The sequence below is a fragment of the Parasteatoda tepidariorum genome, chromosome 1 (assembly GCF_982258835.1).
Source record: "Parasteatoda tepidariorum strain Cologne lab strain chromosome 1, Ptep-v5.0, whole genome shotgun sequence".
Classification (NCBI taxonomy): Eukaryota; Metazoa; Arthropoda; class Arachnida; order Araneae; family Theridiidae; genus Parasteatoda; species Parasteatoda tepidariorum.
Window position 1 is genome coordinate 3,248,764 of NC_141755.1, and position 24,585 is coordinate 3,273,348.

The 24,585-nt window shown below is 32.8% G+C and overlaps 1 protein-coding gene across 1 annotated transcript in view; it reads right to left on the minus strand.

The window, feature by feature from the left end:
* The window catches only part of LOC107451275 (glucose dehydrogenase [FAD, quinone]), a 46,714-nt gene extending 23,119 nt beyond the window's left edge, over positions 1-23,595 (minus strand). The window contains exon 1 of the mRNA XM_016067327.4: positions 23,121-23,595. Coding sequence (XP_015922813.2) covers positions 23,121-23,244 — 124 coding nt within the window. The 5' untranslated portion in view covers positions 23,245-23,595. The remainder of the gene's footprint in view (positions 1-23,120) is intronic.
* Between the last annotated feature and the right edge of the window lie 990 nt (positions 23,596-24,585).

Consider the following 24,585-nt stretch of genomic DNA (forward strand, 5'->3'; position numbering starts at 1 on the left):
TACTAAACACATAACACTAATACCTTTCGAAATAAAGCTCTTCAAAATTTAAGAGTTTCGAAATTTTTACTAGGTCATTATTCGATTTTCAACAAAAATGAGTTAAACGACAAATTAACGTAATAATTGTAGTAGAAACAGATGTGGGCGGCCCTTGAATATAAAGCTGCTTACCAATTGCAACCACAGAGTTCTTTGGTTCGAATCCTGTCGGCAGCAACAAACATCTCTCTCTTTCTCCATATTGGTTCTCCTCGTATTCAAATAAATTATCTCACTCCTCGACAAAGGACAGTACTACATTAAATCGCCTTGTGCTCCACAGAAGCAAATGCTGTATCTGTGTGGTTTCTCACCTTAGACTAACATTTAATTATAATAAGTGAAATGGAATAAATTCAATGTAAATTAGGCAGGAAAAATAAAATTCATAAGATTACTGAATCAGTTGGAAAAAACTTAAAACAAAGCAAAAAGTAAAGTGTAGCTTCATAATTTCAAAAAAAAAAAAAAAAAAAAAGCATTACATCTCAATATACATAACATTTCAATTTCCTCATACAATGCTACTTCTTTCTTAACAGTGCTTCAAAGGTAATAAATATTTCTCCACTTCTGTATATAAAATTAGTAGCGGTTATTGGCATTTAAGGACCAAAAGGACCAGGGCTCGAAAAACCACCCGTCCCCGGCAGTCAAAAATTCCCAGCGGACAACAAATTTCTCGAATCAGATGTCCGCGCGGACGGCCATTTTCCTGTTAATGTTCGTGATACATTTTCAATTTTAGTTATCTTACAATCTTTTTTGAAGGAGTAGAAATGCAATTATGAAAATCTACCTAAATGGAAAACCCCTTTCAGATTTCTGTGCAGAAACCTCTATAAACCATTGGCTTGTTTGTGTAACTGGAAAATGTCATATTTGATTCATTTAAATAACGCAGTACCCTCGGATAAATTGACATTCCAGATAACTTGATCTTTGTCGTTTAAATTATTTGATAAAAGAAATAAATTATTTCGTAAAAGAAATGCTAGGTTACTATTAGTAACCTAGTATTTCTTTTATTACTGTATAATGTAATCCTAGTATTTGTAATCCCAGTAACTACTAATTCATTGTGCAATTTATATATATGTTTGTAATAAATAAGAGAAAATTATATTTTAATTTATTTAGAAGCTACGGGTTAGTTTCAAAGGATGACGGGTACATTGTTGAATAAGCCGTCCTCGGGGACGGGTAAAATTTCTGAGTTTTTTCGAGCCCTGAAAAGGACTCATGTCTTAGTCTATTTTATCTAGACCAAACTAGAGAGTCAGAACATCATATTGAAGATGAGGCTGTGATAGTGGAAAAAAAAAATTTTAACCAAAACGTAATTTTGAATACAGTTGAAAAAAAAAACATTAAAAGCAATTAACAGAATCCTGCAAATATTAGAGTACGTGGTTTTACCGGTAAATAACGATTACAGTTCTTTACCATGGTCAGTCTGGTTAACCAATTCATAAGAGCAGAGCGAATGGGAAACTAAATCCTCAATCTTGCAACTATCCGAAAATTCTGCAATTTTTTTAAATAAGATGAACGTTTCTTTTATCAAAACTATGCACATTTGTACGACACAAGATATCTCAGCAAGGTGCCGTGGCTAAAAGACCTCTCGTTGGTTGTGGTGAATTTTGGTCTGAATAGTCCCAGCTCAGACGCTGTCCATGTCGTCTGACAATGATCAAATTTTCATGGCAATCCTGCCATAGCCGCTAAAAGATAGTACCCTCGAAAACGGTGGTAAGAGCTTAGCCATGGTTAAGTGAACAACTGGGATGTAAAGGGTTGGAAGCAACCGAGTGTTACTAATTGCGAACAGGGCAGCACTCCAACAATGAAGGGTTTTCTTTGCAAGAAAGGAAAAATTGGAATTTTCTATGGAAGAATTGGGAAAATTTGGTGATATCAAGAAATTGAAACTGACCAAATTTTTGTAACCATTCATGATAATTTTACAAGACTATTATACCATAAAACTGCTTTAAATATTTTATCGACTTAAATTTATACAAGTTAAAGTTTATCACTGAGTTTTGTCATTAAAAAATTCGATGTTTTATTTTTAAATTGAGCATATTCGTTCATTTAAAAGCAATATTTAGTTATTTTTCCACTAAAAATTTTAAAAAGGTGTTCTAGACTGAGTCTATCCCGAAAAGTCAGTAGGGTATCTCAGGGTCGTGGCATATCTATGCTTTCAGCCCTGAGACTGCGAAACGCATTATAGAACAAAAAACATGAATCCCCAATTTAGGCTAGACAACCATAAATGACCTACCTTCTTTACGCAGATACCTAACCAGAATAAAGTATAGAAAGACAATTGTGAAAGTATTAACCGATCAAATATAACTCTCCCCCAAAATAAAAAAATCGCAAGGTTTATTTTTCAAATTCAAATCTAGGTAATCGTCTATTTCGCAACAATTAACATGTCAACAAAATGTTTTTGCGTAAAGCTACAATATATTTTGAAAACAAAATGATCTGTGTTTTGGGGGGAACTAATAACATTAAGAAAAAACATGAATAAGAAGAAATTATGGGGGTTAGACAGCGGAGCGATCTTTGTCTAGTATTTTAAAAACACTTAATAAAAGTAATTAAAATTTTTCATCGTTATATTAGTAATAATCTTAAATTAGGTTTTATGTCCGATAGTTGAATTCGCATTAAGACAGCTGAATCTAGTCAAGTATGAATTTGTTTTTGGTATATATACACATAAGCTGAAGAAAAATTAAGTCGAATGAAGGTTTTCGTTGAAATGATGACTTAAAAAGAATTGCTATAAATGTTGAAAATTGTTATCAAGAGATAATTTTGCTATTAGTGAATTTTATTTTACCTTGATTTCATAAGCGCGATAGGAAACATAAATGAAATTGTTTTATTGTCAATTCCATAACTTATTCAATACATTGTTATTAGAAAAATTCTATTTTTTAAAAAATGGCCTTTCTTTTTGGCATTTTACAATAAATAATTTCGTAAAAGAAACCCAATGTTAAGTAAATGAAGGATTATTGATGGAATCTAAATATAATTACAGGTTTCAAGAAGAAAAAAATTTCGATTGAGAAAAAAAATATATCAGCTTGAAACCTCTAACTTTTAAACAGAATACATTGTCCCTTCGGTACTCCATTTGGGAACCGCTTCTACAGAATGTGTATTGTACAGTGGATGAAGAATGAGAATCCGGCAATTATACACTGAAGAGCCAAAAAAACTGGTATACCTGCCTAATATCGTGCAGGGTACCCGCGAGCACGCAGAAGTGCCGCAACACGACATGGCATGGATTCGATCAATGTGTAAAGTAATGCTGGAGATAATTGACACCATGAATCCTGCAGGGCTGTCCGTAAGTGGGAGTAAGAGGGGGCGGGGGTATCTTCTGAACATCACGTTGCAAGGCATCCCAAATATATTCAATAATGTTCATGTCTGGGGATTTTGGCGGCCAGCGGCACTCTTCTGAATTTAGACACTTCCGCTGGCCACCAAAATCCCCAGACAGGAACGTTATTGAACATATTTGGGATGCCTTCCAACGTGATGTTCAGAAGATACCCCCACCCCCTCTTACTCCCACTGGTTTATGGACAGCGCTGCAGTATTCATGGTGTCAATTATCTCCAGCACTACTTCACACATTGATCGAATCCATGCGACGTCGTGTTGCGGCGCTGCTGCGTACTCGCGGGTACCCTACACGATATTAGGCAGGTATACCAGTTTTTTTTGGCTCCTCAGTGTAATAAGACATCATTTATCGAATCTTCGATCGACAATTTTACGAGCAATCAAAACTGTGCAAATTTAATCACAAGGAGAAATAATTAATAAAATGCCTGAAAGAGAAATACACACAAGAAATAAATATATGTAATTAATGAATTATACTCCATTGTGTCAAAAATTTGTCAATATGATTCCTTAATAGGTTTACTGAACCACAGCGTGCAAAGCAAATCTTCAGACCAGCTAACTATTTTCCGAAAAGAAAAGTAAATCTACTTTCTGCTTCGTAATCAGTACGAAAATCTGAAGAAAAATTTTTATTCTCTAGCAACTAGAACATTTTTTTTTCCTTTCATCATAACAAAAACACGAATTCACCGATTAGAAAATCAGAAAATGCGTTTAGCAGGATTGAAGCTCTTCGTGCAATGCAGTGATTCTATTTTGTGCCTGGACGATGACTAACTGGCGTTCTTAATAATACAGTACGAACCTCTTCCGTGGATAGGAAATATTTGGTGATTTTCGTAATTCCTAAGAAACTTACAGCTGAAATTTTGTATTGTAAACCAGAAAACACATTATGTTCATTAGATTTTAACCCAAATCTTCAATGGTATTACAGCTAGACGAGAAACCAGAGTTCCTAAGGATGGTTGGATAGCTGGAATGTTCTAATGTTACAAAAGTCAGAATCGTCAATTCTCAATAAAACTTTAACTTCACAAAACTTACAACCTCCAGACAACCGAGCTTTAAATCAAAACAGGATAGCTTCGAAATGAAATATGTAGCTACGAAGAAGATGATCTTTTAAAAGCGATAAACTATTTCTTTTTAAAAATTCAATAATAAGAAATTAATTATTTTATTACTAAAAGAAATTTATTAATTTTATTTTTTTAACATTTTTTGCATAAAGTGGGATATTTTTAAAGTGTATTTCTTCACATTTTGGTCAAGAAACAAAATCTGCTGGATATTTATTTGCCATAAAACTGTCCCACTTGAGTCTGTATTTCTAATATTTCTTAGAATTGTTCATTGTTATTAAAAACTCCAACAAGAGAGGGAAAAATACATTTCATATTGACAATTTTTTCGTAAAAGTATACAAGAGTAAAAATCTTTAAATATTTTTAGGCGATATAATTGTTCCAAACATTGTCTAACATGATAGACAATCAAGCGATGTTCTTTCATAAAAAGGAAAATTGAAGGAAAAGAAAGATCACTCAGTTGCAAATTAAGAAAAGACCATTACAGTATAGGATTTAAGTAATCAGGCTTGACATTATAGTTCAGTTTAATTTTGTTATCAAACTATCCTTTGAAAACAATATAAAAGCTTTGAAAAGTTAAACAAGTCAGGCATGAATTTAATTCGTACTATCTTTTACGATAGATATATGATAAAATTATTAAAAAACGATTATAGTTTCGTAATCTTATTGGAATCCGAAACTTTGCGACACATTTCGATAACTATGGCGAACATTCGTTCTTTAAAAAGAAACTATATGACGTTACATAAGCATTGGATTTGATTGGACCACTAAAAATGGGACGTCATATACTAACATGCCCTTAAAAAATCAAATGAGAGATAAGTTTTTACTTTTGTTTCACTGTAGAAGAAAATCGTCAGAAAAACATTTTTTCCTCAGTTTTTTTAAATACGAGCAGAATAGCGTATATTTGTTACAATTTTTAGATATCATTGTAACAAAATAATTCTTACTAGGAGGCTTCGCCCCCTGCTTGCTGGCGCTCGCCAACCCCAGGAACTGCTTTCGCAGTTCATTTCGGATTGCTTCGCAATCCGATGCTCGCTTTGCGCGCTAATTGGATACGTTCTTAACGTCTAGCTTTTGTATACTTTTTTGAACACTGAAGTTCCGAAAACTTTCCACTGTAGAAAATTCTAAACCTGTGCATTTCAAAACCATGTGTTGTAAAACAATATGAAATAGTACTGAACATCGGATGTAAAGCATCGGCTTCGATGAAGATAATTTTGTGAGAACTTGTTTGATAATTCGGTGAGAATTCACCCGATTAGACATATGATGCTCACTACGTGCTCTTGTGCGCCGAAGCCTATTAATTAAAACGTATTAGCGTTTTATATAATATAGATTAGTCATATGATGCTCACTACGTGCTCTTGCGCGCCGAAGCCTATCAATTAAAAATGAAAACTGTAGCCAACGCGAGAAAAGAAATATCATCGGTTTTATTCGCGATCGCAACGCTCGAGTACGCCGTCTAGCGGGAGCCTGTAAATATCGGACATTAATTTATCACGTTTTCATTTAGTTCCATCAAAGTCATTGACTGAATCAGACGCCATTTTTTAGCAGCAAATAAGAAACAAAATTTCCCTAAGGAAAAGGCCGAAGAACTTGAAAAAAATCTCCAGAATATTAGTAAATCTTTCAGGAACAAAACACGCCAAACATTTGAAGAAAAATTCCTCAATAATTTTTAATTTCTATTATCAACAAACTTGCAACTGATGACTTCCGATTTCGGATACTTTTACAGATGTGTGTATTAAGGTAAAATGCATTTCTTCTGTCTTCAATTCATTACGAATTAAAGTGAAGTCAACATTGCTTTCGTCATTCCAGTGAATAAATATGAATTCAGAACATACAGAATTGTAATAGTTATAGCATATTCTTCTTCGTTATAGAATAGTATATATTTCTGTATCCATATAATTCGGAAAACAACAATAAAAAATTATCCAAGTTACTTGAAATAGTGCCATTTGTGCTGATTCTTAATTAATTTAAATCGTTTTCTTGGTAAGTTTTTTTTAATTTGGAAAGAATAAGTTCAACTAGAATTCAGCTATTCTGTTTTTAGCTACATATTCAAATTCATATCAATTATAAAATTTTGCTGTGTAGTATGTTATCTAAAAGTAATGAAGGTATAAACTATGTATCTATTATTTGAGAATAAAGTTTTCAAACAAGGAACTTATCATTTTGGAATTCTCCGGGAATCATAAATCAGGTAAGTGCAATGATTTTTACAATAAAAAATTTGCTTGTAAATATTTTTTTTTCATTTGATGATGGTTCTCTACAGAATGGTTTTTTACGTCTGATTAAGAACTATAAGAATAATAAAAAAAAGAAACAATATGAAAGTTTTTATTTCAATGTTAATAATTCTTAAAATCGTTTTTTTTATCCTAAGAATTCTTTATTTTCCGTTTTTTAGTTTATAATTTTTTGATAAAAATTGTTCTCAAAATACTTTTGAAAAATTAAATGGTATAACATTATGTGTTTATGTATACTTCTTGTATATTCCAATGCTTGAAGTAATATGATTCAGAAAAGTATGGAATAAAAATTCGGTACTTACGACGTATTAACGCCACCGCCGCTACAGATTTGGCGGTTTTTAAGTGCCGCCAATCTACACTTAAAATTTTTGCGACAGTTCATAAAATAAAACACTTTATTTAAAATCAAAATAGTTAATTGGATTTCGGTGGAAAATGAGCCGATATAGAGTTTAGCATAGATTCAAAACAATCATATCGCCATATGAACTCTGATGAATAAGATTCCAAATGAAATAACATTTCCAAAACGTACGTTTGCCAAGATAAAGTTTTATGTTGTGGGAATTGGTACATTTTCGTTTTTTCGGTAAAATATTTCCCTCCTGAAAAAATAAAATTGCATCTTGTTTTGTTTTTGGCAAATCCCAAAGACGAATATTCGTAGCACTAAAAATGGCGACAAAAAAGAATTGTTTTTTTTTTTTTTTTTGTTTTTGTTTCGTCAGCATTCTTTATTTTACGTTTCTTAGTTTCTAAATAATGATTTTTATTGAAACTTGAAATTTTTTGATAAAAATTGTTGTCAAAAAACGTTGTTTACAAAATTAAATTTCATAAAATTATGAGGCTTATATATACTTTTTGTTCATTTTAATTTTTGAACTAATATGATTCTTAAAACTATAGAATGTAAAGTTTAAATGGGCCTTTCATGTTATATCATTAAATTTAGTAATACTATTTCTCGGGCATTAGGTTTTAACTCTAATTAGAAGATACATATTTTTTTCTGTTTATTTACAAATATTTTTCTGATGTGTTTTGGATGTTCCTTATTTAAAAAAAAAGAGATACCATTTTGTTTTCGGTTGTACAAGAAAGAATATCAAGCATTTTTCTTTTTTAAATTTAATAAGCCACATTAAAGAAGGAACGTTGCAATGCTACACGCTACTTTAACGACGTCTCCAGAGTAACTGAATGACGGTTCATATGGAAATCGCAGGTAAGCGTCTCATACAACAACGCCCCCTATAGTTCGTTGCGATCGCGAATTGATACATACGTATTAGCGTTTTATATAATATAGATAGATTACTTGATAAATAATTCATCAAAAAGAAGGATGTGCAACGTCGCTTAAAGAGTTGGCATGTTGATATTCGTTCGCGATGGGAGTTTGGCATCCATTTGGCGTGCACTTAAATGCAGACAGACTCTTCATATGGATAATGGTTTTTTCTTAACTTGCAATATAGCTCTTCTCTCGTACCTACGGATCGTAAAATCAGTCTTTACCCGACCGAAGCATTCAAAGTTCCCAAAATTGCGAGTTTCTTAGAATGCAGATAGTTTCATTGTTAATTGTATTCTTTAATTATTTATGTAATTTAAAAGCTTCATATTTATAGAATACGTATCAGATTTTCCATTGGAAAATGATAAGATAACATTGTTATTGTAAGACAGTGATAAACGTACCCTTCATCGTGAGTCTTGATTATTTTGCTAGTGTGTGTATAGATATATATATATATGTAACATCTAAAATAATAGCTTAATAGAATTAAATGGATTTTAAAACTAAACCTAAAAAGAAATATATTTTAATTGTAGACTAGCTCTTCTAACAGATGAGAAATTTAAATAATTTCTTTCACATAATAAACTAAGGTCTTCGCATATATATTGACTTTAATTGAATAGAAATTTAATCTTTATTTATAAAATGAGTTCATACTACGTAGTAAAATGCCTTTATGACACCGAAAATCATTCAAGTTAATAAATATTTTGAGATATTGATTCATCTTCATCCGGTCGTATGATTGCATCTTACCGCGTCAATTCGCTTATATGCGCTACTTATGGATTTTTAAACATAAAGTATGAAAACAATTCGAACCATATTTCTCTCTATCTCCTTTCAAAACATAATAAAGCCTGTAAAGAAATTATAAATAAACTCCTATTTATTAAAAGAAATTTAAAAAGAAAAAAGTGTAAATATTTTTCATTTGCATCTTAAATGTTCATTTAAGTAACATTTCTTGTAAATATGTACAATCCAAACAACACTTCATAATAAATAAACATAGATGCGCGTTATCAAATTACATGCTTGTAAAGTTTGTAGTTATAATTACATCTTTGCATTTTACCATTAAAAATATTTTAATTGCAGTTAATATTTAACGGAACCTCCATTAGCTTTAATAACTGAAAATATTCTATTTGAGACACTCTTAAAGTTGGAATGCATCCTGTATCGATTTTGTCCCAACATCATAAATTGCTACTTTCAATTCATGAACTGAAGAATATTGTTTATTATTGGCATACACAATATTTGCTAGTTGACCCCAGGCGTTTTAAATTGGATTGAGGCATGAGCTTCGTGATGGTCAGCCTATGACATCAAATTTTTTGTTGCAGTGTGGCAAGAGCATTATCTTTCAAAAATATCCAATTATGTCCTTCTAATAAAGGCCCAAACTGTAATAAATGATCATATAACATAGATTGATAGGTTTTTGCATTCATATGTCAATTATTGCTAAATCAGATTTTTTACCGAAACCAATACATGCCCATATCATCAGACCCCCCTGCTTGGCTACAAAGAACAAAAACAAACAAAAAAAACTCTTTCGGTTTGTGGCACAAATTTTGCCAACAGCATTTATTGGCATCAGGGCCATCCAAATTAAGATAGGTTGAACTCCGACCCACCCCAGGGGGGTATACGGAGATAAAAGTAAAATTATTACAATAAATTTCTCTAAAAACCAAAATTACAGTAAAATTTTGCCAAATGACAGTGGTGGTGATCAGTTAAAAATGGATTAACAATAACACTTGACAATTAAAAACATGTGTTAAAGGCAATGAAGCCCAATAGCGCCGGTGTGAATGTCGAGAATTAAATGATTATAATAATAAGGAAACAAGAGATAAAAAAAAATTCTCAAAACTAAAATCAATGAAAGCTAAAAGTCCAAATAGTAAATATCTAAAAGTAAAAGTCTGACTAGAAGTCTATGAAGTCTAAAATCAAAAGTAGATAATTCAAAATGTAAGGCTAAAAGTTGATTAGAAAAAATTAACGATGACATGCTCTATTGTTGGTTCATGACTGGGGTCAGTTGATCTGGGGCTAGAATGTCCTCAAGGGTTTGTTTAATAATTTGAGTCACAATTTTCCTGCAATTCAATATAGCGAAGAATTGATGTTCCTCTTCGCAAATATTCATGTGGGTTCCACGAAGTGCCCGGTATCTTGGACAGTGCTTAATTAGATGATCAATGTCCTGTCTCACTCCACAGTAATTGCATGAAGCTGATTTTTTGAAATATTTTTGTTTATAGGTCCCGAACACTCCGTGGCCAGTAAAGAGCTGGTTTAAATAAAAATTAGCCTGCAGGCGCTTTATGCTTGGGTCTTTAAAAAATTTATAGGTTTGTCTTCCCTTGTCACTAGACCTCCAGTCATCTCTCCAGCGGTTAAAAGTAATGTTCTTAATGTAAGATTTAATTTCGCATTTTTCACCCGGGATCTCAAAATCAATCTGACCAAGCTTAGTGGCTTCTTTAGCAACCCAGTCGGCCTCTTCATTCCCTTCAATGCCTGAGTGTGCTTTAATCCAATTTATATTATAGTTGCTACTCCACATGGCTTTGGTGTCTTCTATAAGTTTGTGGTGTTTACGTGTCCTCCAGGCTCATAAGTGAAGAAAGGGAATCTGTAAATGCTTGCCATTGGAGAACCCTGGTTTTTAAGCCATTGGAGCGCTGTCTGTATCGCAAGGAGCTCAGCCAGATGAATACTGCAGTTGTTATTTAAACGCGCCGAGATGGTACTGATGGTTTTTGCCATTTATCTTCATTACAACACCATATGCAGATTTGTTTATAAGTCTACCATTGTTCTCAGTTTGAATTCTCGACCCGTCTGTGAAGATTTCAATGCCATGGTTAGTTGGAAGAAATTTCCCCTGTGCAACGCGAGAGAGTTTGAGGGATGAACCAGTTTGGGAGGTAGTAAGAGGTGATCAGGAAAGTACATATGATTTTCAAGCCAATTGATGTCTTCTATCCTCCATTTCCAGATATTTCTTTTAATGTAGATCTCATCAATGATTTTATAGTAGATTGGTTTTACTCCGGCCAGTATCTGGAGTGCATCAGTACTGACAGTCCTATAAGATTTGGTAATGGTAATAAGCGGAATTCTTTGAATTGATTTTAGTTTTTCTCTTATTTTGACTGTGTTTCTAAACCAGACACAGGCCGCATAGATGATGATTCTCTCGGTTGCCTGGAGGTAGATCTTTTTTAGAACTTGATGGTTGAGACCCCAGGTGACTCTAGCAATCCTCTTTAATTTGTGATTGAACATTTGTACACGATCCTTAACTTCGTCAAGATGGGGAATCCAGGTGAGTTGTGGATCCAAGATAACACCAAGATACTTTACAGTTTTCACATTCTTTATATTAGCGTTATCCGGAAGATCCATCTTGACACAAGGAAGCCTAGCAATTCTTTTGTTAGATTTCGGAAAAGTGATTAATTTGGTTTTTTCCTTGCTAAAGTTGAGATGCTGGGTTTCAGCCCAGGTCAGGATCGTGCCGAGAATTTGTGTAGCCAGAGAGTCAAAGTGATACAAGATGGTACGCCTCAAAAGTAAAAACATGTCATCAGCAAAAATGATAAGTTTAAAATCAGTAGAATTAAAATTATTAAAACGGCTAAAATATTCCTCGTTAAAGATATTAAAAACTTGATCAATAAGGATTAGCCATAAAATGGGCCCGAGGGAAGAACCCTGAGGAACACCAACGTTAAAAGCTCTTCGAGTTAAAATGTGACCCGCACTGTTTTCATATAAAACACTTCTGTCGTTTAAAAAACTGAAAAGAATCTTGAGTATGTTGATTGGAAGATCCAGGTTGTTAAGTCTCTCCCTGAGTATAGCCCATCTCGCGTTGTTAAAAGCACCCTTGATGTCTAGGGCCACCCCAATTGTATGTTTGCTGGATTGTTTAGCCTCACCAATAAAATCCACTACAGCTTCAATGCGTCATCCGTCCCCCTACCAGATCTGAAGCCATATTGATTATCATTCAAGCTATTTTTACTTTCCAAGTAATGTGTAAGTCTTTTGCATAAAAGCTTATCTAGAATTTTTCCCCAGACTGGCAGTAGGGAAATGGGCCTGTAGGAATCTGGATTGACAAGATCTTTGTTTGGTTTACCAATTAGGGCAATCCTGGCAATTTTCCAGCATTTTGGGAAGTGACCCAAAGAGAGACATTTATTCATGATACTAGTGAACCAGATCTTATTTGTGTAAAATAGGTCTCTGATGACCTCTCCCGGGATTCCATCTGGTCCTGGAGCCTTGCCACTTTTTAAGTCTCTAATTACACACTCAATTTCATAAATGCCAAAAGGATCATCCTCAGCCTCCTGCCCAAAGCATGTGATCATTTCTTCTACCTCTTGAAAATGATAAGCAAGGATATTATCAATCGATTCTTTAAGCTCTATTGTGGTGGTCCCATCAGATCTGATTGTGTTATAGAGATTCTGTCTTCTAAGGTCTTGACCGTCAACAATCTGACAATCTGACCGTCAACAACCGCCGAGAAAAGGCCATCCAAATTAAATTTTTTCTCGGCGGAGAAAGCAAACAGTTTTCTATCTAGCAGCAATTATTTCCCTTAAGAATAGTTGCTGATTAAGAATTTCTAGCAACTATTCTTAAGAATAGTTGCTGCTAGATTAAGAATTTTTAGTAGCAGCTATCAACAACTATTTTTGCCCCAAAATAGTCTAGTACTTTTATGCTTTTGAGTTAACAAAGGGTTCGCCTTTACTTTCACAGATTTAGCATTCCGAATTTGCCTCAGAATTTTTCGAACTGTTGTATGAGAAACATTAATATGCATTGTTCGAGAAATTTTCTTATGGGCACATTTTTTTTATACAGCAGCTCAGGGAAAAACACTCATTTTTTGTCGATCAGTTAGTGCTGATTTCTAGCCTGTTCTTTTAATCTTACTGAAATTAAATTTTTTTCTAGCTACTGCTTGCACAGTACTGACAGATCTACTATTAATTATTAACAGTTCTATAAGAATTTCTTTTGACCAAGAAAAAACAAAATTTGTCTGAATTTTTTTTCTCACTAAGATCAGTATTTCTCGGCATTTTAACTCAGCGCTCTGTTTTTGTTGACAGAATATCCAAATGTTTGATTCTTACTTTTAACTTTCATTGCGAAAGTTTGTGACATAAGAAAAATTTTCATATCATTTTCTGAGTATTTGTCTTGGTGTATTTCCTTTTTGGTACTACTATTTCAACAGCAATAACGATAAACCACCAAATCATGTGTAAAAAAAACAGCCAAAAGTAGCCAAACTAGGAGTAACCATTCACACTTTCACTTTAGGCTCCATTTAAGCTTTGCATTATTCAAACCGAGTGATATAGTAATTTATTTTTTTCCAATTTAAACATTGAAAAAAAAATGGAGCAGATTTTTAATTTACCGAGGAACGAGGTAGATTATAACCATCTAAATGGTTATGGGTGGGGTAGATGCCGTTTCGTTTTTCCAGGAAAGAGAGGTACTACCTCGCTATGCGCAATTGGACGCGAAATAAAACTGTAAAGGAAAGTTTGTGGAGGTGCTATGGGAAAAGTTGTCAACAAAAGGAGCCTTTTTTTAATTTAGGAACGAAATAAAAAAAACTCGTCATAGTCTAGAGTCTTATCTTGCAGTATTCATGTGGCGAAATTCTTAAGGGAAAGAGTGCTTTCAATATTAAATCTTTTGATTTAATATTGAAAGTTAATTTTTGTAGATGTTGACTAAAATGTCAGTAATTCATATGCGTATTTATAATTTCCTTACACACTATATACAGAAAACATTTTTTACGAAAAGGCGAAATCAACATAACGCCAGGACTTATTACCCATCAATAAACCTCATAAAACAAATAGAAAAACTTTCTACATTGAACAACAGAACGGATGCACTAACCTAAATGGAATTGAGTAAATAAATAAACGGAGCTGAAAAATTTCTTATGGAAAAAAAAACATTCTCTCTCATTCTACTAAGGTCAGGGTTAAACTAGCTCTCAGTAGACACACGAAGAATGTGCCACTGACCTGTTTAGCAAAGAGATTCATTTTCAAGTCAGATGCGATAAACTGATAAAAGAATTATTCTCGCTGGAATAATTGTTAATGCAGAAAATGGTTACAACCTAATTAAAAACTTGCACATTTCACAACTAATAGAATATGCTTGTAGAAGATCCGGAGTTTAGAAGTCAGAAATGGCAGAACATTAGGCCATTCCAACAAGAACCAAAAACTGTATAATCGGTGGTGTAGTGTTCTTTTCATCCCAGGAACCTTAAATAATCAACCTCATTTGGCGGAATCCAAACTTTAAAAAAAAAATCAGTAGCAATCGTGAACATATAAACCAAAGAAAAACTACTAAATTACTTTGAAAATATTGAATGATGAAAATTAGTTTTTTCATAGTTTCATCAGTCGTCAGATATTGAATTAGTCTAGTTTAGTTTAGAAGCGTCTATTCTAGTTCAGAATTTATTTTTCATGTATACAAAAGCTTAAATGAATAAACTAAGCTAAATTTCTTGGATTTTGATAAAGTGAAAGTCAAAAAGAACAGTTATAAAAGTTAAACAATGCTTAGATTAGAGAGCAAGGAGGCAGATTCTTGTATTATTGAATTTAGTTATTTTATTGAGTCGAATTCTCGGATGAGAAATAATGTAATTTTTTATAATTTGTTCAATATTTATGTTATTAGAGAATATAGATTTCTTTCTCACTGGAAATTTACTTAATTTCATTAAAATAACCGAATAATGAAATAAATATTTGATTATTGTTTGGATATGCAAATAATTACATGTTTCAATTATTATAATTGGTTAAAAGAAAAAAACTACTCTCGGATCCCCTTTTACGAAACTATCAGGTTCCATGTAACATTTTTCGATAATCGTAAGTGTAGTGAACTGCGAGGCTAACGTCGATTATAGTATAACGTAAAGAGTAGTGACACATTTTTCAGTGGGAGAATACCAAAATTTGATGAAGATTGTTTTAAACACCATGTAGAAGATAAATAATCGAAAGAAACTGAAGAGGTAAGATATTACTCGATTAAAAATTTCATTCGCTTAAAAACTATACAAATTAATAAAAATAACAGTCGACATGTTTCGAGCCCTCAAAAATAAGCTCCCATTTTCAAGACTTGCCAGACGATAATGAGAAGCAACAAAAATGAGTTGCCAACAAAAAAAATGGAAAAATAAAGGTGAGAAAACACATTTTTCCATTTTTCGTTGGCAACTTTAAGTTTTATATTTCAGATCACTTATTCTCATTCACGCCTGGAAGTCTTGAAAATGGCACTTATTTTTGAACGCTCGAAACATGTCGACTGTTATTTCTAATTTGTATAGTTTTGAAGCGAATGAAATTTTTAATCAAGTAATACCACGTAGAAGTGTTATAGAAACTTTTGTTCCCAATTACATTTGGTCTAAAATGAACTAAAACCATAAAAACTTATAAAGTAAGGTTTCACCCATTCCATTTCAATTCATATTTCGTGCTAAATAAATCGTAATATATAGAATATAATATCGTAATCGTATATATAATCGTAATATATATAATAATCTAAATAAGAAATTAAAATGGTTCATTTGAATTGTTATCTGGGACGGAAAAGGGTGATTATGGTATTTTGGGCCAAATATGTCTCCAGCAGGTGTAAGCGATGCTTTTCAACCAACTTTGTAAGAACAACAAAAATAACGTACATAAAGATGAGAAAAATAAAATTTTATGTCAAGTAAAAAAAAACTGCAAAATTAACGATAAATTTAGATGTTATTCAGGGATTATGTCATTCTTCTCAGCAACTATTAATATTAATTTTTATCTAAAGGCTTTTTCTGAAGTTAACTTTTAGGATAGAGGAGTCCTCAGAACTAAGAAACGGGTAATTGGAAACTCTCAGTTCATGAATGACGACAAGATTCATCAAACAGACAGTGCTAAAACAAATGGTATGAATAAATAATTTCAATAATTCTCGGGAGGAAAATATATTATTATCGTATGCCATTGAGGCACTAGGAGTGCGATTGTCCTTGTTTTCCAGTAGCGTCATCTATGGCCGAGCACTCGACTTCTAATCCACCCATACGTCACACCCGTTTATAGGACGGACCCATTCATTCAATCACAGATCATGATGCTGATCTAAAGCAGAGCACGATCCATCTCCGATCCAGTACCCCCAGAGCTACTAATTTATTATGGAAACTAGGGGGATTTTGTAATCCCAACAGATTTAAGGTGCATCAGACACCATTTTGTATACTGTGAGTCTATGGTCGGCGGATATCGAGCTCACGACCTCTTGGATAAGGCCCAAACGCCCAACCCAACCAGGCTATCCGGGCCCTTATAAACTGTTAAAACGATGTTTTGAACCAAGTCTGTTGTCCAAGTAAAAAACAGAGAAGATATTAAGGTAATAAAAATGAGTGGAAAAATCTCAAGAATGTTTGACCATGGATTTGAGCAAATATATCGACTGAAACATTCTCTTTACTTCTGTAATATTACTTTATTATAACAGCATTGAACCGCTCATTCGCTTTACGGGTTACGCTAAGCTCGGAAATGTTAAATAAAATCACCAGGAGTTAGCCAATCAATGAAACGTACGATTGTTTCAGGGGAAATCACCCGAATCGAGTGGAAATAACTTTAAAACATCAACATCACGCTGTTAGTTCTACGGCATAAGATTGGCAAAATATTTCCTACTATTCGAGATATAGTTGCGTCAACAATGAGGTTGGTACGAACCGAAGACATTCAAACTGAAAGACTTTCTATGCGGGATTCGAACCTGGGTCGGTTCAATGGGGAGCAAATCAAATTGAGAAATCGATGCATAATTACCATATCAGCTTACTTTCAAGTATTATTGCGAGTATTGAGCGTATCAGCTTTGTGGCAACTAATGTTCAATTCCACATCCGTGTCATTTTGAACTCCACCTAACCCAGAATACAAGGGAACTTCTAAGTCAAGAATAGGGACAAATTTAATCCGCTAAGAACTGAGTAAAAGTTAACTGAATGTACGATGAATGGATAGGATAATCACAAAAATACCTATGGTTAGACCAACGACAAGTGGAGTGTCCCATGTTTTACATCAACGCTGATTTGTAAGAACCTTTAACCGGTGATTTAATGTTGTTGTTGTTGTTGCACGCCCCCATTGGCCAGCAGTGCTAGACCAGGTCCATGACGCTATACACCCTCAAAAAATCCAACACCGTCAATGGATCATCTGCTAAATTCTGTTTGGTGAGCCCCCCCCCCCAGGCATGCGAGGATGTGGTGAGGCGAAGCCTGGTCTGAAGAACAGTTGGTACAAATTTCAAAGTTCTTATATCCTTCCGAAAATCTCATTGATTTAAGATGACCACTTCAAAAGCGGGCAAGAATAGTTTGTTCCTGTCTATTAAAACCTTGGGCCAGGGAGCCTCCACGTCGAGAACACTGATACCATGGGTGCTTTGGGGGGGGGGCATTCCAAGTGGTCTTGTTTGTGTTTTAATTTTGAGAAGATTTCCAAAAAGGTGAGGGGTGCCGATGGCATAGAGGCCTCGCAAAGACCAGCTTTAGCCAAAGTGTCCGCAATCTCGTTTCCTTCAAGATCGACGTCGGAAGGAATCCACTGCAGATTAATTTGATGCGAAATGAAAAGCCGTTTCAACTTTTTGAGTATTGACACTCCAGTACTATCTCTCACGCTTTGTCAATTGGTCAAGTGCTGTATTGCTCTTCTGCTATCAGACAGAACACAAATCTCGTTTCCACAGGGAAGAAACACAAGAGAGTCAAGGGTTTCATCAATGGCTATTAGGTGATTTTATACCTAACTCTGAAGACGAAGACGCTCCTAAATCAGCGACACATCAAATTTGCAAACTTCCAAGGTGAAATTTTACGCATTTGAATTATGATAAAGAAAAGGTTCATAATTTTTCACAGAAGGTATAAGAACTATTACTAGTTTCTCCTTGATGAGTGAGTTAACCATAATTGTTAAAATTTTGGAAAGCTCCGATTTTGGTTTCTTTTTAAATTAAAAATTTACAATTAATGTTACCATGAGTTAAGTTAATATTTTAATTTCTGTTATGTATAAAAATAAAAACTTAATGCGTTTCATTTTTCAGATTATTGATAAGCAATTTAAAATGAGAAAATAAAACTTCAAATTTACGATTCTGTAAATGACTCATTCATTTTAAACGTTTTAATAATCCCTTTTAAACTTTTGCTGTTAAACAAATGAAAACTAGACTCTCTTTAGGGAGGGGATAATAAATTATACAAAACCAAAACTTGTCAGTACTGAAGCTAATTTTTTTATGTATTTCTTATATAAAATTCACCAATACATTAGTCACATTACATTAACATAATGCATTAAAATAGTAACAGACTAAAAAAACAACAACGCTGAACTAGATCATATTTAAATCCTTCAGCAGACATCGACAATCATATATCGTATGGCATAGTAAAATTTTCGATAACAATACATTTGTTAAATAGTAACAAAAGTCTCACAATAAAGATTACGATTTAAATAGAGACATTAAAAATCGCGTGACAGAATTCTTTCTTTCTAAAGCTTCATTAAAATAAGTAACTTTGTATACGAGTGTTGCTCGTTGTTCTAATAACATTCGAATAAGTCAGGCGTCAAATTGTTAAAATAATTTTCATCCATCATTTTTCAATCTCCCGCTTATTCGTTTCTTTTTTAACCTAATTGAAAGACGTTTAAGGATCATTCAAAACATCAATTCATGTAATTTGAAAAATTAGTTTTTTAAGGACACTTACATTTAATTAAAAGCTACCACAAAGTACTTTTTTTTCCGCTTGTGTTACGAGAAAAAAAAATTATCTTTAAAATTTGTTTATGTAGGAAAAATGAGCACGATATTTGATTCAAAATAAATATAATTTATTGTAAATCACCTATTTACTGTCACGTTAGAGTCTAACTTCTTTGGCATAAAATATTAATACAGGTAAAATATAACAGTAAAAGCTTGTAATACTTATTTAAAAATATAAAAAATTTAAAAACTTATAAAATCTTCGGAATTACTACTTTTTATTCTTCCATTTCACAAATGTGATAATAATTGATACGCAACTATGCAAAGTGGAATTTCCAAATCATGCGAAATGAAACTTACGTAAGTTTGTGAAAAAAACTGAAGGGAAAAAAAAGATCCTTGTACAGGGCAAAAGAAGTTACTCAAGAGTGAGTTTTAGTAAAATCGATATTTTTTTTAAACTTTATTATCATTTGTTTTAAGTTATCGTACTTCAGTATTTATTTAATACAAAAGACAAAAAAAAATTATACGAATTTTAATTGAACCTTAAAAAAGGTTAACAAAAATAGACGTAAGTAGAAATTTCAATAGCGGAATAGATTGAATGTAGTGTCCATGCCATAATTAAGTACTCAAAACATAATTAAGTACACATAATTAATAAACATAATTAAGTACTCAACTTAAGGAAACCAAACGGTATTATAAACTGAGTCTGACAAGAAAAATTACTGGATTTAGTTACGGATTTCTTGTTTACTTTTCTTTTCAGGTAGAGAAGCGTTTGTCACAAAACAAGTCAATAGGAAATATAAAAAAAATTTTAACTATCTCAATGATTGTATAATGAAATTGTTTAAACATTAAGCTACATATTTATTTACGAAATCTTTCTTCCGTGTTTTAAAAAATAATTAATATAGTAGTATTAAGTAAATAAAATTAAGTCCCGCAGTGGACTGATCGTTAAGACACGGTTCCCAGCAGATCACCGAAGTCAAGCATCACTGGCTGCGGTCAGTGTGCGGGTGGCAGACTGATCCAAGTAGTCACCACTTGAATCAGTCTGCGTAGGGACCAAGGGTGTGCTGTATTGGTCCTCGTTAAACTGTTCTACCGTAAAGTGCTCGACTTCGCGTGCAGGTCGCCTGTCTACAGAAGCGGGGGTGCCATCCCCTCTGCTGAGGATCAAAACTGTGATGGCATGTCTTCGGATCATCCTCAGGGATGTTTCCCAGATCGTCGCCAATAGCCCATTGCGCAACTCTAGTGAGACGTAAATGAACAAATCAAATAAAATTAAGATTAACGAATTCTCACATTTCCCAAATTACAAATTATTTTAAAGATAAATAAAAAGAAATGATACGATTAAAATCACTATGCTCAAAAGGGGTACAATCCTTTATTTTTTAACAATATTATGGATTAAATAAAAGCCATATTATGGATTTATAAAACTTATGCTCTTACACAAACAGATTCCCGTCTTAAGAATATTAAGAAAAATTTATTTTTTAACTTAAAAAATAAAATAAGTAATTTTCCATCACTAAGTTAAAAAACAAACAAAATGTTTTAAAATAACTCTTTCTCTACAATTTCGATGCATTGTGATGACTTAGTTAAGCGAAAAAAAAACTTTGGTTGCCATAAAAATTATTTTTGTCTATCCCGGGAAGCAACGGAAATAATTTGGATTCCATTTAAGCCCATTCAATAGGAAAAATAAATTTAGCAATTCCAATATAGATTTAAAACGAGGTTATATTCAATGTTTCTAGGAATAGAATTTTAAGTAAATGTGGTCAAATATACAAAATTACGCAAGAAGTTATTGATTTGTTTTTAATAGTTTCATTCATACTGAAAATGAAAAAAAAAAAGAAAATCATTTTCAAAAAAATTTTAATTTCTGTGCAAATTTTCTTAAGACAAATAGCTATTTCAAAATAATTTGTTCTATTTGTAATAAATTTTCCAGTCAATTAAAACAAAAATTTGAAAATAACTGCATTTGAAATAAATGCATTTAAAGGTATTCCAAATTCTTCTACGAATTCCATGTGCATTTTAATCAACTATTCCAGAACTGTATCATCCGAACATTTTTTTTTACATAAAATTCGACAATTTCACGTTCAAAAGAAAATTTATAAATCGTGAATGTTACGCCACTTAAATCCGTGTCTCAGTTGCACAAAAAATGAATTTTCTGTGAAATTTACGATTTTATTTTTATTTTGAAGTGAAGTTCCCTTGAATGTACAGTAATCGAATCACCCTAAATAACTTATAATCCAATGATCGAATCTTCACGTTCTAGGACTCAATCTTAATGGCTGATGTGGTTGACCTCAAATACGTTAATTAATCCAAACGATATTTTAAGTTGCTAGATACACGAAATGTTACTTTCTCTTAGTAAACATTCGCATTTTTGACCCCCAAAATATAGGATTCAGCCACAATCAAGGAAATAGGGTCCCTATAGTTTGGTCAGGAAGATCTTATCCCTTGGATCCCTTAATGTTAATTATCACCATATCTCGTAAACTTCTTAAGCGAATTGAAAAACTTCAGCACTCAGTTATAACTTTCATTTATCTAAAGATAATTATTTCGTGACAAACTAATTAGCATATATTTCCCAATTAATAGTTAATTAGCATATGTGAGTTCACCCTCTTCCACCATTAAGATTGAGTCCTAGAACGTGAAGATCCGATTATTAGATCAGAACTTATTATGGGTGGCCTTTTTTTTCATTTTGCGCACAGTACAGGGCATACTATTTTTCAAAAAAAGGTAGTGAGTCAATGCAATATGTGCAGATCAAAATTGAATATTAGGAATGAGTAGTCAGGTTCTGTTGTATGGTTTCTTTCAGAACTACAGTTATAAATATCAGTATAGAAGTTACAGCTGTTACCATTTATTGTGGATTTCAAAATTCATTATGTAATTCAATTTCAAAGAATAAGCTAATATTTCAAATATGAAATATACGATATGTATACATAGTATATAAATAATTTATTACTACTTGATCTATAAAATGTTTTCGACAACAATAATATTTTTCCAAGTCTACTTAATGAAGTTTTTGCTGATTAAAATTTCGATCTGCTGAATTCAGGAACTTCATTTGATTATTATTTTTAAGGGTGAGATTTCTAAAAACTAGTAACGAATACCTCAATCCTTAGTATAAAGTTAAAAAAAACTTTTGTTTTTAATAAAGAGGTAAATATTTCATTTTTATAGAGTTATGTAGTTAGTTGCATTTTCACTCTATACAAAGAAAATAAAACACAAAGAAGGTAAATAGGATTCCTCGCGCAGAAAATTATCCCATTACATTTAGATAAGAATAAAATTTAAATTAGTTTTTATTAATTTTTAAAACTATTTTAAGAATAGGAAATCAATTAAAATTATGCAAACTTTAAAAAGTTTTTCTTAAGGTAAATCCGAATGATCCTTCACTAGCCACAGTGATTTTTTTTAAAAATAAAATCTACACTTTAGGTTTTGCTTTTTTTTTTAAATTTATTGTTTAAATAACAACTACGCGAAATTTTAAACTAAATGAATTAAACAAAAGTAGTCCTTAGTTTAATTAATTTTTAAAAAGGCTTTTAAGTGATGACACAATTTCTTAGACACACTAAAATTAAACTAACATTGAAGTTTGCCTATATTCATGTTTTAATAAAGAATAAATTTCATCATCATCAAAATTTGGGTGCCTGAGTCAGGTTGCGGCCCTTTTCCCAAAAAGTAAATTTATTGAAAAACAATAATTTAAATACACTTTCACGTGAATATCTAGCTTATTTTAAGAAATTTTTAATATGCACGCGTTAAATGCTCTGAAGCAGATACAGTGAATTATAAAATATCTTCATTAAAAGCCACTGAAACATTAACACAAACATTCGTATTTCTCTTAACACAACATAAAGCAAAACAAAATTTGAAACTTACTAATTATATAGTCATATTCGGGTTCCCATTTGTCTTTTAGCAGAGGGGATGCAATATCCTGTACCCTCATGTACATAAGAGCGGCCAAAGGTAAAAGCGAAGGTAAATACTGAAGCACTCCCATGTTTTGACTGATTAAAAATCCTCCATTTATTCGTTGCGAACTAACACCATTCGAAGATTCATCAAGAACATCTCACAACAGACTGCTATTTGGTCAGCAGGTCAGTGTTGCTCGCTCTTGTTTGGGTTAGGGAAGGAAACCAATCATAGGCTTGGAAGTCAGGAAAAGAAATTACCGGAAGGGTTAAAAGTTTTGATGTCAGTGAGGAACTTGCGGGCAAAGATGGTCTCGATTTCATCGAATTTTCGTTGGAGAGAGATAATAGAACTTTCGCACGCGAGAAGAATGCGACAGTAAAACCTTTCTCTACTTATGAAGTGGCAAAAAAAATATTTCTTTCACCAAAACATTATATTGTTTCCTTATTTAATAAAAAAAATTAAGCAGTGGCACAGTTGCGTTTATTTATTCTATATATTTTTGCCTTTCAACCACCGTATTTGTTTTCCATTGCATAAACCGGGGTTCGATTCCCTGGTGGTAAAGAACGGGAGGCTATAAACGAAATGCATTTTATCCGATCCTATGAGAGACTTACATCAGCAAAGTCCCATGAGTGCAGCTGTCGTGTGACATCTACAATCGAATCAAATCAAATCTAACTCTTTTTAACTTTCTGTTTCTGCCTGTGTGTGTGCCCAGTAGGGTGGTTGGGGAATACGAGGCTGATATCGAGTGATCACAAAAATTTACTTACTAAAACACGAGAAATGTTTAGAATGTCTCTGTTTTTAAGATGTCTTTTTGCCGAACACTTGGAAGCGAAGCAGCGGGTTCTAATCCTGGATAGTCTTTCTCTATTTTGTGTTCTTCCATTCGACAAGAGTTTACTAGACACTCTTTGTATTGAACACACAAACCTGTATCTGCATATGTAACAATAAGTATTTAACTGTTAATTTTGCTTGGGATCTTTTCAGTACCTTCAGGGAAAGAATCAGTGATCTCGTCTGTCGCGATTTAGTTTTCGATTTAAGGGATAATTTCCTTCAGTGATTTGTTGTTGTTGTTGTTGTTAATTTACGTCGCACTAGAGCTGCACAATGGGCTATTGGCGACGGTCTGGGAAACATCTCGGAGGATGATCCGAAGACATGCCATCACAATTTTGATCCTCTGTTCAGTGATTTGGAGACTAGAAATTGCGATCGCATTTGTCACAGACCAAGACTTTGTATCTAATCCACTATTCAACTATGTTGACCTGCAGCTTGTAAGTTCGAATAATAAAAAACGCCCTTTCACAAACATTAAAAATGTTAGCGTTCAATTCTAGTTCTAGTTCATTTACGTCACACTAGAGCTGCATAATGGGCAATTGGCGACGGTCTGGGAAGCATC